This window comes from Macadamia integrifolia, unplaced genomic scaffold (genome assembly GCF_013358625.1).
Source record: "Macadamia integrifolia cultivar HAES 741 unplaced genomic scaffold, SCU_Mint_v3 scaffold1335, whole genome shotgun sequence".
Taxonomy (NCBI): domain Eukaryota; kingdom Viridiplantae; phylum Streptophyta; class Magnoliopsida; order Proteales; family Proteaceae; genus Macadamia; species Macadamia integrifolia.
Genome location: NW_024868164.1, coordinates 10,227 through 29,551, shown reverse-complemented (window position 1 = coordinate 29,551; position 19,325 = coordinate 10,227). Strand labels below are relative to the sequence as shown.

The window sequence follows — 19,325 nt, the reverse complement described above, 5'->3', positions numbered from 1 at the left end:
TTTAAAACCAACTTTAGAATCAGATCTCCCCAAAAATTCCGAAATGCAAAAACCAAGAGGGGGGGTGGTGGTGGGGGTTGCGGACTTGCAGCGGTGAGGAGACATTTGTATGGGATTTGAGATTCAACTCTCCACAATTCTGGCCTCAACTGACCTGCTTTCTTAGCCTACAAAGACTAGGGGACCTACCCTTAATATTGATCCTAGAGGAGTAAATGCTCAGTGCAATGGTGAAAGCTCAAACTGCTAGTGTGGTATTGCAGGTTTGAGTCTATTTCTTGTGAATAATGTCCACTTATCTATATAAAAAAATTGGCATAGGATTGGTGAGTGAGAACAACTCTGGTCCAACCCTTTGGGGATACAGGACTTGCCACCTGATCACACCCTTTTCCGGCTTTAGGAACCCTCCCGTACACTCCCAAATTTGACCCATGGCAGATCAAGGGTGGCTCATTTTATAGACAAGTATGGTCTAACATTGCCTGTTTACATTTTGAGTTTCACTCAAAAAGAGTGTGTTGGGTCTAAAGCTTTCGAAAAATGATTGAAAATACGAAGAAACATGCCAATGACTGAATGAGGGTCTAATCTGGTTTAAATTTGACTCAGGATTTTAATAGGTGACCAGTTTCAAGTCCAGTGACAGTCCAGATCATATCCAAACTAAGGAATTTTTTGATCTATTTATTTGCCCAAATAACAGGAATTTCTGAAAAGAGTAGACAGTAGAAGCTTGAAACAAATAAAAACAATGTCATTTCATTATTACTTAATCATGGTTCATCCTGCTAATCAATTGGATAAAAAATGAATATAACATTTTTACAATAGAAAGAAGGGTTCAAAAATGAATCACATTTTTACATTAGAGAGAAGGGGGTTGGTGAAGGGAGGGATAGAGAGATTCCCAACCCACACCTTTAACCCCTTGGGGCCCAAAGAAAAGAAAATTCAACCAATGTATCAAGTATAAAAAGGGTATAAAGCACCAGTTCTAATAAACAGAGACTCAGTAAAGGAGGGATTTCTTCCATCTTCTGATCTTTTATCCACCATTGCTGTTCTGAGACAAAGCGACACTTTTGCATATTGGGCACATATTTTTCACAAGCAACCACTTCTTTATGCACTTTGCATGATATTCATGTCCACACTCAAGAGTTCCTATCTTGTCCATGTTCTCAAACTCTTCCTGTAAAATGCCAAACCACCACCAACTATTAGTCACCATTATTTGCTAGCATTTTAGGAACTTGCAGGAAAAGGGACAGTCACAGAGGGGTATTTGATGAATTAGACTTTAATATTTGACACGTAGCTAATCCAAGGCATGTACTACTATTCTATCCAACAGTCAGAATTGCATATTAGGTATGATAAAATACCTGGCATATGATGCAGGTCTCAGCTTCTTGATCCATGCCTGATGGCTCATTCAAATTGATACAGGCTGCAGGCGACAGATGATATCTTCTCGTCTTAAGATGCCTAGTGATGGTTTCTTTTGTCAATTCAATTTTTGCATTGCCAATACGTTCTCCCAGTGCAAGCAACTCCTGCAATTGAGTCAAATGAACATTGCCAAGTTAGTTTAGGTTTGATAATTCAAAAAAAGAAAGAAAAAAAATAGCTAAATCTTAAGCATGTGTGGCTACCTTTGACTTACCTCATATGGCATGCGATCTATATCCAACCTCAAGTCACTAAGAAGTTCGCGAGAATTCCTGAAGTCTGAAAATTCCAGTATAGCAACCTCCTACATAATATTGCACAGAAAAGTCTGTAAGTTAACAAAAAAAATAGATTGAATAGAATAGTAATTCATCCCTACACCACAAACTTACAGCTTCAGATAGAATCCTCAAGTGTGGGTGATGGCCATCTTCTTGCAGTACCTGCTGCACACCTCTCTGGTGAGGTCGATACATTCTAAAGCCAGTGGGTAGAAGAGGCCTCTGATACCTAGAACCTGGCACTGTATCTCGATCATTATTACTCCCAAATTGTTGCTCCACCAAGGTACCACGGACAGGCTGAAAGGACTGACCAACGGAATTCCCCTGAACTAAACAATGAGGATTAAGCAATAAAGTTGAGTCCAGCTGAAGACCAATAGAGTTGTATCTGCTCTGCCCACTTCTCTGTGGCCCTCTTTCATTAAGCAATAAAGTGGAGTCCAGCTGAAGACCATTGGATCGATCTCCCATATTCCTGATTTTTAGTCTCAGTAGTCTTCAGGGAATTACTGAAAAGATAATATATGTATAACCTAACATCAAAAAATAAATATATAGTGAGATGAGGAAATAGATGATCGATCTACATTGATCATGTAATTAAACTGCAAGCCTCATCTGTTGTTTTACCTTCTTAATTTCTTCCATATTTAACATCAACCCACATGAACTACTTATATGTATATTTTGTGTTTTTATGTTTAATATCCTGAGAACAAGGGGGGCCCGGGGAAAGTGGGTGTGAGGTTGTTGTTGGGACTGGAGTTAAGACAGAAAATTAATGTGAAGATGAGTTCTACAACATATGTTAATCACTATTGCAAGCTTGAAACCAGCTTTCAAAGCACGTCTTTCTCATAACTTATAGATATGTAGTTAATAAGCAATTAGGGTTTCAGTTTCCCCCATTTCTCTCTCTCTCTCTCTTTATTTTTTTGACTTAGACCCTAGGGGGATTTGGGGTACTAAGGGAGTGGGGGAGTAGGAGTTATATATATGCTATGCAGAGTCGTGCTTCAACAACATTCTTTTAGTTCCCCTTCTCAGATTCTTCCGTGATGTTGTCATTCAAATCTTACACATAATGTACTAATTCACAAACAACGCAAAACAATCAATTTCCTTAATGCCACAGAACATCTAAAAAAAAATGGGGAAAACCCTAGAAAATCAAAAATCTAGAAACGGATTGAAATAGAGAAATAGAGAAATAAAGAAACGAAAATCAGAGAAAAAGAAAGAAAAACTAACCTTGAAAGATCCACAGTTCCACAGCTCAACGCTCTCGCCAAGCTTCTGAAAACGTTTCCACAGCTCAATGCTCTCGCCAAGTTTCTGAAAACGTTCTTGCAACGGTCATATCTTGGAAGAAATCGAGAATTTAAGGGTCTGGTGATCGGACGGATTTGCCCCTTTTTTTTTTTTTTATAACCATTTAAGGTTTTAAAAGTAGGGAACGGTCTCAACCGATACCACCCATACATGGATTGGTATCAGTTGGAATCGGATGGATTTATTTCCACCCCTTTTCTTAAAGTAATTATATTTTAGTTTCTCTCTTTATTGACTTTTAGTGGTGGTAAATACTCACCGCTAAAATCTACAAAACAGCTGATAGCCAATACCAACATAGATGAAAAAGAATGGTGAAAAACTGCGGCACATTTAGCAGCAGATTTGTCACCCAACAAAAAAAAAAAAAAAAAAAACTCCGGTAAAGTTTATAGAGGCCGTTTTGTGATCTTTAGCCTAAGGCTATGTTTGGTAACTAAGAAAAGAAAAGAAAAAAAAATAATATAACAAACAAAATAAGATAGAAAAATATGATTATACAAAGATTTTTTACGTGTTTATCTCTTTTTTCAAATTCAAAATTTTTGAATTTTTTCTTTTCTGTTCTTGGCTACCAAACATAGCAAGTAACCCTGAAATTCCGTATAAAATCTGAAAATTGACAGGACTCCAGGTTGAGTATCACAAAGGAAAATTTCAGGGTGATCCCGGACTCTTTGGTGTGCTAGTTTTGAAAGACCCGTTTGGTATTGTTCTTAAGAAACGTTTCTATCGTTTTTCCAATTCAATGGAACAAAAAAATGCAAAAAACCGTTTGGCAGCCATATAATGTATTTCAGTTTTTTTGAAACAAAAGTTGGAAAAAAAACGATTTGAAGGACCGAAGACGGAACGACAAGAGGGTGTTCTATCCATGTTGTTTCGTTCCAAACATTCTAAAAAATGAACTTTTTTTTCACAATTTCAGAGACAAGCTGCCGATAAAATACTCGTCTCTTGTTTTCCACCTCTGCCTTTCAATCGCGCACTCAGAGCTGAAGAAGAAGAAGACCGCTAGCCGGAGAAGAGAAGCACGATCGACCTTGAATCCGACTTCACTCTCAAGTTCGACCGACGGAATACACTCGTCCTCTTTTTTCACCTCTGCCTTTCATCTTTGCGCACACAGAACTGGAGAAGAAGAAGACCAATCGCCGAAGAAGAGAAGCACGATCGTCGGAGAAGAGAAGAACGATCGCCTGAGAAGAGAAGCAGATCGACCTTGGTTTCCCCTTTTGATCTCTGCTCGTTGTCACTCAAACAGGTATGCCCTAGCTCTTTGCATCTTCTCTGATATGTTGATGATGGATCATGACCTCAATAAACCTTATAATATCCTGATCTACAACCCAAATCAAGATTGGAGAGTTCGGTATTGTTTACCTGTAAAGCCTCTGCAATTTGACCGATCGGACTTGGGTTTTTCTAGGGTTAGTGGTTTTTCTAGGATTAGTGGTTAGTTCCTCACTGTGAATCAGAGAGAACCAAAGAGGGTTTCACAATCGCCTTCTCCAGATTTATGCTAAATCTGGCTACATCTCAGATGCTCAAGACCTGTTCGAAAAAATGTCTCACAGAGATGTTTTCTCATGGAATGCAATGCTTCCTTCTCCTGAGTTCTACTTCTGGTTCTGATTCTGTTTCTATTTCTTGAATTCATCTTCCCATTTCTATTATGCTTCTTCAAATGTGAACTTGATTTGGATCAATCTCATTTTGGAGCAAATGAAACACAGACAAAAGTATTCACTTGTAAAGGAGCAAAAACTAGAAAAACATGGATCAGAAATGATTCAACTAATTCAATTTCTGTTCTGTAACAATAATGAGATATTGCAGTGAAAATACAGTGGGAGATGACATCAAACACCTTGTGAACATGTGGCAACATATTCAACTAATTTAAGTTTATGAGACTTGGTTGTTTCCTTTGACGAAATGACATCAAACACAATTGTATGTCATCTTAAATAAATATATAGAAAAGTAAAAACTCTGATGGATTAACTAAATATACATTATACAAAACCCAATTGATGATATAGAAGGTTATATTTTGAAGCTTACATAATTAAATAAAAATGTAGATAGGGTGTTGACTTCCAAGGTTTGTTGCAACTGGTATGTCATCTTAAAGATCATTCTCAACCATCAATTTAATTGTCCTATTAAGAAGTTGGGTTCCAGAAATGAAATGCAAATTACAAAGTCCAACCATATGATCATGCAATTGTGTACAATTTTAATGATTATGAAAATCAGGCCATTGCGTGAGCATTTTAAATTATGTGGAGTTCAAAAAGGTTGACAATTTGTATTATATTGAAAGGAAAATCTCTTAGAATAAACAGTAAGTACTTCAAACAACTTATTATAATAAACACACTAGCACTTACTAATAATTTGGATAGCTTGATTCCTTTGTTACTTTGCTATGCTTGATTTCTTTGTTATTTTCCTATGCTTGATTTCTTTGTTACTTTGCTTGGTTTTATTGGTCTTTCCATTATCTCTCCCCAAATCTGATTTTATTGGAGCTTTGTTACTTTGCTTGGGTATGATTCCAAATCTGAGTTCTATAGTTAGAGGACCAAACAAATAAGATGAAAGACATCCTCCAAGCATTCAAGTCTTTAGATTTAGACAAAAAGTGAAAATTTGGGGAATTATATAATAATTAACTTGGACAAGGCATTGTTAATACTATATTTTATTCATCCTTTTGAAACCATGTTTTTGTTAGTTGGTATGTAATATTTTATTGTCCCAAAGGATTTATATGCTTATAGTATTTTAATGTTATTTCTGTAATTATTGACTTAAAAGAAAAGAAAAAAAAAAAAAACCATTTTTGAAACAAGTATTATCAAACGGCAGAACTGTCGTTTTTTTGTTCTGAAACTGTTCTAGAAACAGATTCACCAAATAGCATTAAATCGTTTAAAAACGGCGTTTTGACATAGAAACTGAAATTTTCGTTTTTGACACGAAACAAAGTTTCTGAAAGAGAAACGATACCAAACGGAGCCTTAGTCTCTTGTTCTTGGTATACCTATGTGGCTCTTAAGTTACCCTTAACTTCCTTGTCCGCCAGTTCTTACATCTCCCATTATTAGAGAGGGTAAATAGTGCAAATCATGGTTAGAGGTTCCACTGGTTTTTTTGTTCTACTGTGAGTTTGTTGGGGCAACCCAGGCCCATATCTGGAGTTGAGGTATCAGATTTTTTAACCCAATTGTGGAATTGCTCAAGCAAATAGCATTCTCAGGCCCAGTTGAAAATTCCAATTCTCTCACAACTGAACCGAAGGCTCTTATTGAAGGCCTTGATTTATAACCCTTTTCCAGATATGGTTCAAGTTCTTGTGGAAGATTGTGCTAACAATTATACCTTGAATAACTCAGCTCAAAAGGGTGCTTGTTGACTAAAGTATCACTTTTCACTAGGAAGACTAAAGCACTGGCCTCTTTCATGAACAGTACCCAAGATAGGACATGTATTTTAGTCCTTGGGTGAGTCTCTTCCCTTCTTCTTCTTCTTGTTGTTTTTTTTTTTTTTTAGTTAATTTTGATTTAGAAAATGCAATATTACACAATTTAAGCTACAAATGGAAAAGTCTAATTCATTAAGGCTATGTTTGGATGCCAAAAAATAAAAGAATTTTTTTTTGAATTTCAAGAAAGAAAAAAAAAATCATTGTGTAATTATGATCTTTGTGTTTGTGTCTCTTTCTCTTCAAATTCAAAAGTTTTTGAATTTTTTCTTTTCTTTCCTCGGTTTCCAAACATAATCTAAGTAAAATAATTGAGGTGGTATGGGATTCTTGGAAGTGGCAAATCCCACTATAAGAGAACACATTTTTTGTGATGGAAAAAATCGTCGCAAAAAATGAAAAATTGTTGCTAAAAATAAAGGTGACGGTTATTTTTCTGTCACCTATATTGCCGCAGCCAAAAATAGGCAATGGAAAAACATGGGTTGTTAGGAAAAAATAATAATAGCGACGGATTTATATTTTCCGTCGCCAAATATAATTTTAGCAGTAGCAAATGCCGTCGCCTATAACTATATAAATAATAGACGAAATTTATTTATAGCAACAATATAAAAAAAATCTGTCGCAAAAAAATGTATATGCCAATTTTGGAGGTTGCCTCCAAATTTAAGTTCTCTCATTTGGTAGCCTCACCCTCCAGTTTTCTTTGTTTCTTCTTCCTTTATTGCTAGAAAGTGCTCCTTTGCTAATTTTCTCTAATAAAATATCTTTTGTCAAAATAATAATAATAATAAAATTTAAAGGAGTTGAGCTCAATGAAGTATGGTACCCAATCTACATTACTATAGAGAAATCTTGAGAACAGCTATCATGGTTTCAGAAATTAGATCAGAAATGGAAGATTCAGATAGGAAATGGCTGACCTCAATTAAGATTATGCCTACTCCTACAATACTTTTGGATCTTCATTTGTGGCAAAAATTTTTTTAAAAATTTTTTAAGATTAAAATGGGGACTTTTTCCTATTTTATTTTTTATGGATCCATGTAACCGACCCCATTAAGTTGGGATAAGGTTAAGTTTGTTATTGTTGTTTTTAAATAGTTAAAAATCAATTAAACTTACTTCTTGTATCAAGATTTATAAGCTTAGGCAAAAAAAAAAAAAAAAAAAAAAAAAAAAAAATCCAAACAATTCTATGAAAATATTTGCTTATTCCCAATTGTCCAACTCTTAAGGTTTTGTGATCAATTTCAAGCCCATTCCAATTGAATCAAAATCAATTAGAGGTTGGGGTTTTAAGACACTTGTTTTTTTTTTGGTACAAGGGTTTTAATACTTTAGTAGCTATGGTAGCATACCATAAATTAGTGGTATTATCTATCCTTTTTGGAATGAAAGTGGTATCATATACTGACAAATATATTTAAGGTGATCCATGAAGGTGCAACATTTCCCCACACAACATGATCTAGCAAGGCTGGCCCAACAACTTAGTTAGCTTTGAACTACACAGTTGGTGAAGTAGTGATGCACTAAGCCATGCTCATTAGGGGGTTTGGAGTTTGAGCTTCTTGACCATCCTTTCCCCTCCTCCTTTCTATAGAATAAGTATAAAAAAAAAATAATAATAATAATAAATAGAAATAAAAATAAAAACCCTTAATTAACTTAGTCTTGATGGAGTGCTCAATTGGAACCATTAAGTCTCCTAATCATGATTAAACCATATCTATCAAAAGGGAGAGAGAGAGATGTTTTCCGCATGCGGCCGGGGGTGTTTTGAAGGTTTAGTAAGAGAAAAATTAAGATAAAGAGATGATAAATTATGAAGGAACCACTCCGCCTCCATGTGAGAGTGGCACAGGCAACGGAGATATTGTCTGTTACGTAGTAAGCATGAGGAAGCTTTTCGAATGATGCTCCCCACCACCCACTTCCCTCACAGTTCCCAGAATGCAGAATCCAGAATCTATATAGATATAGATTATTAGATAGATAAAAAGGTCAAAGTGAGAATCTCAGAAATCTTATTATTAGTTCTTCTTAACCTTTGAAAGTACACTTTCTTAATCATAAGACATTACATATTACCAATTCCAATTAAGTATATAATTTTTGGGAATCAACACCTCAACTACCAAAAAGTTTGTTAAAATAAGAGTTACTATGGACTTTGCCCGCACGTCTTCTAGCTTCCACGAGTAGACTTCTATAGCTACAAGCTAATTAAACCATTCGATTACAATTCGTTTACTCTTTTACTAATCATGGAAGGTGATTAGTGGCACCTACTTACCAAAAATAAATAAAAAATAGGGCACCCTTTAATCAATAAATCAGATCTCTCTCTTATTTTTTATCTCCTTCGGAAAATGGTTTGGGGGATAGTCCTTACGTCCAGACACATGAGAGGTGAAATAGTCGGCCCATCCCCAATTAAATAGAGAATGACGCCTCTGTTGATGTTCTCTTTTGTGCTCCCATTGACCCTTGCACGAGCACACTCATCAAAAGAAAACACTGCCCCTATCTTCTAGAAAAAGAACATTACCTGGTCCCTAAGCCCCTTTCACAGAGTCCCATGAAAGGACACCCCGACCCATGCTTGCTCTCGCATTGGTCTAGGAGCTAGCATGGAGGCCACGACGAGATAGTGTTCTTCATCCCTATGTAGAATATGGCATAATGTTTGATTGGATTGAAAATTAATCTTATAATTGGATGATAATATAGACAAAAGAGAAAGAATGTTGCCCGATTGCATGGCCATTTCACATTTCGACTAATCAAAGTGTGCACACAAGCATCCAATCAGGGTGGATCGTCTTTTTCAATGCCTTTTGTCTGGGTGTAGAAAGATGCAACTAGAGGCATTCTTTTTTTCCATACAAAACACCTCTCACCTATATCACTAGTGAATCCTGCTCCTCTACATGTTTATGATATATAAATAAATATAAATATATATATATATATCCAAATAATTTCCCATTTATCTAATAATTGATAAATAGTATTGGCTATACGCTTCGTCTCTCACTCTCTTTCTCTAAAAAAAAAAAAAAAGCAACCTAGTATACAAGGCTCCTATTATTGCGAGGTCTGGAAGGGGCAAATTGTATGCAGCCTTACCCCTTGATTCGCAAAAGAGACTAATATATATTATATGAAGCTAAGCCTATTTTCTCTCAATATTTAACTTCAAATATTGAAAACTGTAAGGTTTTAAAATACTATTACTAATAAAATGCTTGGAAGCTCTTAACAACACTTTTCTTTTCTCTTTAAAGACAAGAAACCAAAAGAAAATTCACCACTTTGGACCTCTGGAAGAGTCCATTCTTGGATTCTCTCTGTGACAAACACTAAAAACCTAAAGAGTAAAGAGAAATTTCATTTAATTGTCATTTAATAGGCTCCCGTGCAATGGGAAATGCATTCAACTATTCAACACTAAAATATCTTGTAAAGATGAGCCAAGAGAAAAACCAGTGTTGATTTCCAATATACCAATTGACTTCCAGTATCTACGTGGAATGCATGCATGGATTTAGTTAGTGCTGAAATCATGTGGGCATGAAACAGAGTTTTTGAAGCTTTGGTTATTATTGTAGTTCCGCTAGTTGGAATTTGATGAGTTGCACTATTTATAGTAAGCTTAATTCATAAATAAGAACCATTAATATTGATTGAATGCATCTCAACAACTAAACGGTTTGGTTTTTTTTTTTTTTTTAAGGTATAAATAGTTTTCCGATCAGCCGGTGGGAATTGAAGATCTGCTTCATTCTAATTATAGCAAACTGGGGCTAAAAATAATTAGATAAGAGCCAAGCCATGTTACAGTATCTGTCACCACGTTTTAGAGAGAAATATAGAGTTGGCTATGTGGTGGAATAAGTCTTTCAAGATTCATTAAATATTTACAGGGATAATTTTTTTTGTTTGGAAGAGTAGGGGCTGCGTTCAAACACAAAGGAAGGCGAAATGATTGCCCTGTCTCCATGAAAGGTGGAAATGTCCACCTTGTTAATGCTTTTAAGTGTACTTCCATTTGTCACGTGGTGATGCAATCCTTGCACTACCAGACTGAAAACATTCTCTCATATTTATATATTAAACTAAAAACTTAAAATTGTGTGTCAAGTGAAACTAGACAACAGAAAATGAGCTTCGGCCTTTGCCTCACAAAGGCACAAAAATTATCATATATGGCTTTGTTTTTGTTAATTTCAATATAATGCCTGAAAGTAAAATATGAGAAAGAGAAGTTTTACTCGAATTTTGATGGGCATTTTTTTCAATCATTGAAGCTTCATTTTATTGGTACATCTTCAATATTTTGTAATTGGCATATGGAAAACATTATTTTAGCTATAGTTTGGTGTAAGAACTGAATTAACCTCGTTTGTCTATAAAACATCGTCCAACTTGGGATTCTGATCCTCTCTCGCACAGGAGAGAGTGCAACCACATCCAATGATTGGAAGCATTCTGGGTGTGCACCCAACACCTCGGCATGTACCCCAAGGGGATCCCAGCCACCGAATGAGCATTGGGCTCTCTCTCGAATGAGAGAGGATCTAAATCTCCAACTTACGATGATGCAAACATTATTTTTATTTTTAGAGAAAAGATTCCCACTATTATGGTAAAAGCATTCTCGCCAATGCCCACACGAAATGTGGAACTAAGGCTGGACGATAGGGCCAAGGCTGAACCAATCTTAGGGACCAAACAAGTGAACCAGGACCAGCTCAAGGACTGGCTACCGCTAAGTCTACATCAATAGCTCGAAGAATCCCAAATAAGGGAGACAGCTCACTCACAACAAGGAGATTCACTCCCAGCCAAATACGAAACCTCCAAGCAAGGTGCAGATCTTTCATAAATAGGAAATATCACCTATAAGGACTCCTAATTGTCCCTAAAAGGAAGGGGAATCACCTACCAATCGGGATATTATAAGCTCGAGGATTGGCTACCGCCAACTGTACCTCAATAGCTCGACAACCGAGTGATCAAGCTACCACAACTCGGAGAATCCCAAATAAGGGAGACAGCTCACTCACAACAAGGAGATTCACTTCCAGCCAAATATTAAACCTGCAAGCAAGGTGCAGAGATCACCTAAAAGGACTCCTAATTGTCCCTAAAAGGAAGGGGAATCCCCCACCGATCGGGATATTATACACCCTATAAATATGACTCAGATGCTTACTATGTTTGGACTCTTATTAACACAAAAACGCTTACCAGGTTGGGACTTTCTATGACTGACATGCTCCAACTATAAATACCCAGGTAAACTCATAGTTAGTAAGTTTGGGAATGTCAATAATATAGTAATGGATACGTATGGAAACTAAATGGACCATATGGTAATAATGTTTTTAAAAAATCCATCGCAATAAAATGTATACAATAATGATACGGTACGTGTTTAATATGGTTATTCTATAAAATTTGGCACCAAAGGTACAAGTTTATTCTGGTATTAAGAATGAACTAAAACTGGCTGTCTGCAGCTAAATTCTATTCCCCCATTCTTTCATGAAACAATATAATTGGAATGATACGCACATAGAAGATAGAAAAGATAAAATAAAGAAGAGGAAATAAGAAGGAAGGAACAAGAAATAAAATATGAAAAATGATAAGTTTGGCTAATTTGGAGGTAGATCTCTTGGCCTTATCGAGAAAGCCATGACCTCCTTTCTCTCAAAATAGAGAAAATGTAAGAATCCTTTTGTCAATATGATTCTCTCTCTTTCATTCAACTTCTATCACAATATATATATTACATAGTTACATAACTTACTCTCCATGATTCCAGAACTCCCACCCTATAACTACTCTTACAATTTCTCCCTTATCCCACTAATGATAACTCTCATAACTTCTGCTACCCATTAATAAGAAAATAAAAATATAATAACAAATTAAACCTCAATAGTTATATCCCAACTCATCCACGTTCCAATCCCAACCACGTCATATACATATCATTCCATCCCCCTAAAATTGGTCTTACCCTTAAGACCATATTTTTAGAAATTGAATAGCATTGTTGCTTCTGCCAGTGGCTTTCGTTTGGCTTAATCTAGAAAGCCATGACCTCATTTCTCAAGGAGTGAAAATGTATGAATCCATCAGTGGACGCCATGCCTGAGCTATGATACCACTTGATACACACACGGAAATTAGAAAAGATAAAATAAAGGAGAAAAGATAGGGAGGAAAGAACAATAAATAAAATAGAAAAAAATGATAAGTTTGGCTAATTTGGAGGTAGCCCACCTCTTGGCTTTATCGAGGAAGCTATGACCTCCTTTCTTTCAAAATAAGGAAAATGTATGAATCCTTTTTTTTCAATATGAATCTCCCTCTTTCATTCAACTTCTATCACAATATATGGATTACATAGTTACATAACTTACTCTTCATGACTCCACAACTCCCACCCTATGACTACTCCTACGACTTCTATCACACCCTACCCTCACATGGCATGGGTATGTGGCACTGGACACCTCACCACATCTATTCAGTTTATTCTCCCTAGGATTCGGACTCAGGATAGTCCACAACACTACAATACACAACTACAAATTAGAGATTCGCATATTATACAAGTACAAAATAAAATCCATAGCAATCCAGTGTCTCTAAGTGACACCATAATTTACAGTTATCCATATATTATAGTTATCTAGAATAATTCATAAACCAAAGAATATGTACATAAAAAGGGTATAATATCTCTTAAGTAGTTTTACACATCAGAATACCCAGATCGGCTAAAAGAGTGATCTCCATAGAAGCATATATACACAAAAAGAATAGTCAGTGGTAAGTCTACTCCTCAGAAGTACTGGCCTCCGTAGGCACAGTCGTCGCAATCACAGACGGGTCTATGGTGGAATTCATTCTCTGGAATAGGGGTCAAGTGATCCATGGCCACTGCCTTATAATTAGTGCAGGGAGTCGGAAAAATACTGCCTTCGTCATCTAGAAAGAATAAATAATGGGGGTGAGCATGTAATGCTCAGTGAGAGGGTGGGGCAAACAAGCACACACAATATAAATGATATAATGCATGCTCTATACTATCAAATGATGCTCATGAATCTATTTACTTATTTTACTACTCCCTAGTCCATTACTAAGTTTGATAATAAATGGTATAATGTTACGCAACGTAGGTGGTATTCCCTACCATATACATTGGGCCTTTGGAATACAAGCTCGTTGCAGGCAAGAATCAGCCAGTCCTGGTTAGAGCCTCGGTCCCCTGGCTAACCCTAGTTAGTAACCTTGAAAAATAAAATCAGGCATACAGTATGTCATATCCTGCTATCATCTATCTCAGGTGCAATACGTCGTACTACGGAAGTGTACTACTAATTAGGCAGCTACATATATCTGGATTAGTTAGTACCTATCCCCTTACTGACAAGGGGTTGTAGCACTCGGGTAGTGATATCCTAACCCAGCATATCTATATGATGCACAACCAATCATCACATTCACACAAATCCTAGGCACCTATCAGTGGCCCACCTTACCTGTCTTACCTTTCTCAGCTAAATTTTCACCTTAATAGAGATTTCTAGAATAAAAGATATAATGCACACATCATTATGCATGAGCATTGAATACAGGCATAAAATAAAATAAAACAAAGAAACACTTCATATAATATCGGGGGCACCCACTCACCTTGGTGGTCAAGTCTAAGAAATTCACTCCCTTGGTTGAGCAGGTTTCTACCCTAAAATTCTCATTGCTTAGTTCACAAAATATTGAATTGATCAGATACTGATGAGCACATTTATGTGTGAAATCTAAGGTAGTAAAACATGCATTTTACATATTTAGAATGGAGCTACCTTGGGTTTTACTCTCTTTTTGCAGGTTTTATATTTTCAAGGCCTTAAGGACTATCGGGATGCTATATCTTCAATTTTAAACGTAAAGAGGTCCTATTTCTTTTCATGGTTACGAAGAGGATGAAATTCTGAGCAAGATGGACGTGTTCAATTAAAAGTACACATTCGTTTGGTCACCCGTACAAATGATTATTCTTTTCGGGTCAGAAAAAGAATAATGGATCAGAACTGAACCGAGATGCAGAACCAGCCCGTTTGCAATTGTCCCAGAGGTACAAGGAATACTCCAAATGCCAACAAGAATCGATGGACCACATCTTTAAGTGATTAAAGATTTGTTTTTGGTAACAACAACTACCTAGCTTAGTTGGTGAGCTATGGTGTACAAAATTCTCTTGCTCACCAAGAGGTCTCAAGTTCGAATCTCATGGTTGTTCTTTTTAGAGAATTTTGCGTCCCTAGGAGAGAGAAAAAAAGAAGAAAAATAAATTAGAAAAAAAAAGGAAAGAAAATAAGCAAAAAATTATAGGAAATTTCTCAAAATTTATTTCTCTCTTCTCTCTCCTCCATCTTAGCACTTTTGGACTCAAAAGATCTCACAATCAATTGTGGGTTTCTCTCTTTTAGGAAAGAGAAAATTGTTACCCTACCTCTCCATTCCCTATAAATACAACTCATGTAAGAGGAGGAGACACAATTCATTCTTCTTCTAGTTTTCTTTAGTTGCTCTCTCTCTTCCTCTTTCTCTCTTTAGTTCTAGTTCTTCTCTATTTTTGCTTTAATCACTTTTGTAATAGTTTTTTTTATTTCAATTAATGCAAGTACTCTTTTATTTTTATTCAGTTCTTTTTATGTTTATGATTTATGCAATTGAGTTGTAATTTTTTAAGTTATAGTTCTAGGCTTAGATCTAGGTGACAAGATCACGAGCCGTGGAGCAATTTTTTTTTCAAGTTCAAGCATTGATTCAAGTAAGTAGGCTCCTTCAGTAGTCTTCTCTCCCCCCTCTCATTCTCTCTTCTGACTACCCTTTCTTTCTTAATTTAGGATTTTTTATTTTCAGTCGTTACATTATTGCTATCCCTCTCCCCTAAGGTTCATGGCTAATGTATGTGTTGGCTTTGCCCCTCCTAGCCATAGAACCATCAATTTATTGTTTTTATTTTAATTGTCTCCCTTTCCCTAAAGCCAAGTAGAGTAACCCTTGTAAGAGTGACTCTCTGGTCAAGTAGGGAAGCTCATATTATGATGCATCCCTCGGGCTAAGTAGAGAAACCTACTTGTGAGTCTCTCTCTAGCTTTATCCCATTTCTTTTACTTTATTTTTATTTCAGTATTTTTTTTTCTTTTATTTATTTATTTATTTTTTTTAATTGCGTGGCTTGCTTCTTTAAAATTCTTAGATGACGAATGGTTAGGACGTTATTTTAGATACATATGTTTAGGACGGTAATTAGAATTAGATCACAATCATTAATCGGTTCACTTTCGCATTATTAAAAGAAATAAAAAAATAAAGTGGTTGCTCTCTCTGTGTTCGACCCATAGCTACACTGATCCGTACGCTTGCGGTTACATTTTAAATCTCAAACAGATACCTAATAAAATCCCCCCCCCTCCTACTTTTTTTTTAAGTGAAATGAGGTAAATTATATGTAGGTTAAGTCCCCAAACATTTCTAAAGGGTTTCTGACCAAATATATAGCCTAATTGGCTTTTGGAACCTTAACCAGTAGGATACAGTGGGACAACCGCTGGCCAATCGAGTCCCTCTGGTTCCCTTGTTTTCTACAGAATTCGATTATGTTTCTCCCTTCTGGCTTCTCAAACTATTGTGGAGTGAAATCAGGTCAAGTACCCTAATTTCGACCATAGCTTTGGGTTGAGTTCACCATTAGGCAACCTCAGTGGGTGAAATTTCAGCTCAAATCATAATATAACAAAATTTGGTCAAGTAATAAAGCTAGAAATTCATAGAAATCATTTAGTTCCATTTAGTTCTAGCCTTAATTTACTGTAGCCGACAATTATACCCACATTTATACATTCTAATTTATTAATTCATCATAAACCCAAGCTTTGATTTCAAATTTCCAACAAAATACTCTAGCTTACTAGGAGTCTTAATTAGAATAATTCAATAACCCTATTACAGATATTACAACACATTCTCTAATTTACTGAAGAACGTCACTTACCTGTGGCACAATCAATCCAAGGTATGCCTTAAGTGAGTTAGTTCTTCCCTTATCTCTCTCTCTCTCTCTCTTCTCTTCTTTCCTTCTCTTTTGATGAGCACATTTATGTGTGAAATCTAAGATAGTAAAACATGCATTTTACATATTTAGAATGGAGTTACCTTGGGTTTTATTCTCTTTTTGCAGGTTTTATATTTTCAAGGCCTTAAGGACTATCGGGCACTATATCTCCAATTTTACATATAAAGAGGTCCTATTTCTTTTGATGGTTGCGAAGAAGATGAAATTCTAAGCAAGATGGACGTGTTCAATTAAAAGTACACATTCGTTTGGTCAACCGTACAAGTAATTATTCTTTTCGGGCCAGAAAAAGAATAAGGGATCAGAATTGAACTGAGATGCAAAACTAGCCCGTCTGTAGTTGTCCCAAGGGTATAAGGAATATTCAAATGCCAACAAGGATTGATGGACCACACCCTTAAGTGATTGAAGATTCGTTTTTGGTAACAACAACTACCTAGCATAATTGGTGAGTTGTGGTGTGTAAAATCTCTTGCTTATTAGGAGGTCTCAAGTTCGAACCTCTTAGTTGCTATTTTGTTGAGGTGTTTTTTTACTCATCACTTAAAGGAGGTCGAACAAGATGGTCGTATGCAAGTTTGAAGAAGAGAGAGAGAAAATAAAGAAAAAAGATAGGAAAGAAGAAGAAAAAAAAAAAGACAAGGGCTTGGATGGAAGATTTTCTCTCTCCTACTTATCACTTAAAGGAGGTCGACCAAGATGGTTGTACGCAAGTTTGAAGAAGAGACAGAAAATAAAGAGAAAAAATAGGAAAGAAGAATAAAAAAAAGACAAGGGCTTGGATGGAATTTTTCATTAAGATAGAATATTGTCCAAATCCAAGTAAGAAAAATCGGCCAAGGGGGGTTTCTTGAGCAACAAGAGAGAGAAAAATGGAAAAAAAAATGAGAAAAAAAAGGCAAGAAAAATCGTGGGAGATTCTCTCGCCACACGTTTTCTCTCTTCACTCTCCTCCACCTCATCAACAAGATAAAAAAAATATTTTTTTTTAGAAGCTAAAATCGTTAGCTTCCTTCCCCCATTCTCTATATAATAGAATTAACACAAGGGGAGGAGGCACTTCATTCTTCTTCTAAGGTTTTTTTTTAGTTGCTTTATCTCTTTCTCTAGTTTTCTCTTTCTCTCCCTGTGTTTGACCCATAGTTACATTGATTCGTATGCTTGCGGTTACATTTTAAAATCTCAAACAAGTTTTTAACGTCGTTGCTGGGGAGACAGTTCCATGTTATTTTTCACTTTCTTTTGGTAAATTGGAGTGCTTGGTTTGCTTTGTTTTGTTTTTCCTTTTATTTTATTAAATTCCTGAGAAGAACAACTTGCAATAATAGTTGTATCGGTGGAGGTCGCCAAGCCTCATAGTATGATAAAGACCCGTTTTGCCCTATAGCAGTACCTCAAGAATTGACCTGAGCAACCCCGGATCCCTACCGGTAAGCTCCCAAAAGGTCAAAAAAAATTAAAAAAATTAATTAAAAGAAAGGTTTTTCTTTCCATTCTTTTTTGTTTGTTTTACTCTAGCTGTGGGTAGTTTTTTATTACATGAGTGTTAAGTGAGTACGTAATACTATGAATCGGTTAGAAAGAAGAGATCTAACAAGTAGTGACCCTATATGTTTGCTCTCTTTAAAACCCTTCAATATGGGAGACCAACAGCAAAACCCTCCACCTAAATCTCTGAAAGATAGGTTCTACCCTGCTAGAATAGCCCAACCTTCTTGCATAGTTCTACCACAAGCCCAAGGCAATAATTTTGAGCTCAAATCTCAATACATCACTATGTTGCCCTACTTTCATGGGCTGACCTCTGAGGATGCATACCTATTTCTAAGGGAATTTGAAGAGGTATGTGTTCTAATTAAGATCTAATAGCTTTTTGATGATGTTGTTAAGCTTAGGTTCATCATGCTTGCATTGAAAGACCAAGCTAAGAAGTGGTTGTATGGGTTACCCACAAATTCCATAACCTCATGGGAACAGTTCACAGTTGTCTTCCTTAAGAAGTTTTTCCCAACTCACATGACCAATAATCTTAGAAGTGATATACTTTAGTTTAGGCAAAATCCTAGTGAGTCATTTTCCAAACTTATGGAGAGATTCAATGATCTACTCCAAGAATGCCCTCACCATGGCCTAGGCTAATGGCATTTATGTCAAATAATTTATGAGGGTATTAATTACCCAACTAAACAAATGATAGAGTCTATATGCCCTGAGGGATTTACATCTTTACAGATGAAGGAAAGGCATAGGAATTCTTACTTGACTTAATTGACAAAATCTGTAAGTGGGAATTAACCCAAGAGAGTGAAAGAACCATAGGAGGGAAATGATATTTTGTGGATGGGATAGTAACCAAGGAAGCCCATTTGGATAACCTAATCAAGAGGATTGAGCTATTGTTCCTAGAGAGCCATCATCAGTCAATTTGGTTAAGATTTGTGCCTGGTACCAGTCCCCTGGACATGTCATAGAAGAATACCCCAACACCTCTTGGGGCACTTCTAATGATAGTGTTAATGCCTTACACCAGAATAATCCATATAGTAACACCTACAATCCACGATGAAGAAATCACCCAAATTTC

General features: G+C 36.1%; 1 protein-coding gene and 1 non-coding gene across 2 annotated transcripts; both read right to left on the bottom strand.

The window, feature by feature from the left end:
* Nucleotides 1–736: 736 nt before the first annotated feature.
* Nucleotides 737–3,144, bottom strand: LOC122063475 (probable E3 ubiquitin-protein ligase ZFP1). Its single transcript, XM_042627178.1, has 5 exons — nt 2,991–3,144; nt 1,848–2,272; nt 1,670–1,759; nt 1,389–1,559; nt 737–1,195 (listed from the first exon to the last, which is right to left on the bottom strand). Exons 2-5 carry the CDS (start codon nt 2,208–2,210, stop codon nt 1,049–1,051), a joined length of 771 nt encoding a protein of 256 aa, XP_042483112.1. The 5' UTR covers nt 2,211–2,272; nt 2,991–3,144; the 3' UTR covers nt 737–1,048.
* Nucleotides 3,145–18,766: 15,622 nt separating this feature from the next.
* On the bottom strand, nt 18,767–18,873 carry LOC122063477. The gene has a single exon (XR_006135345.1). It is a non-coding gene; the product is annotated as a small nucleolar RNA R71 (small nucleolar RNA).
* Between the last annotated feature and the right edge of the window lie 452 nt (nt 18,874–19,325).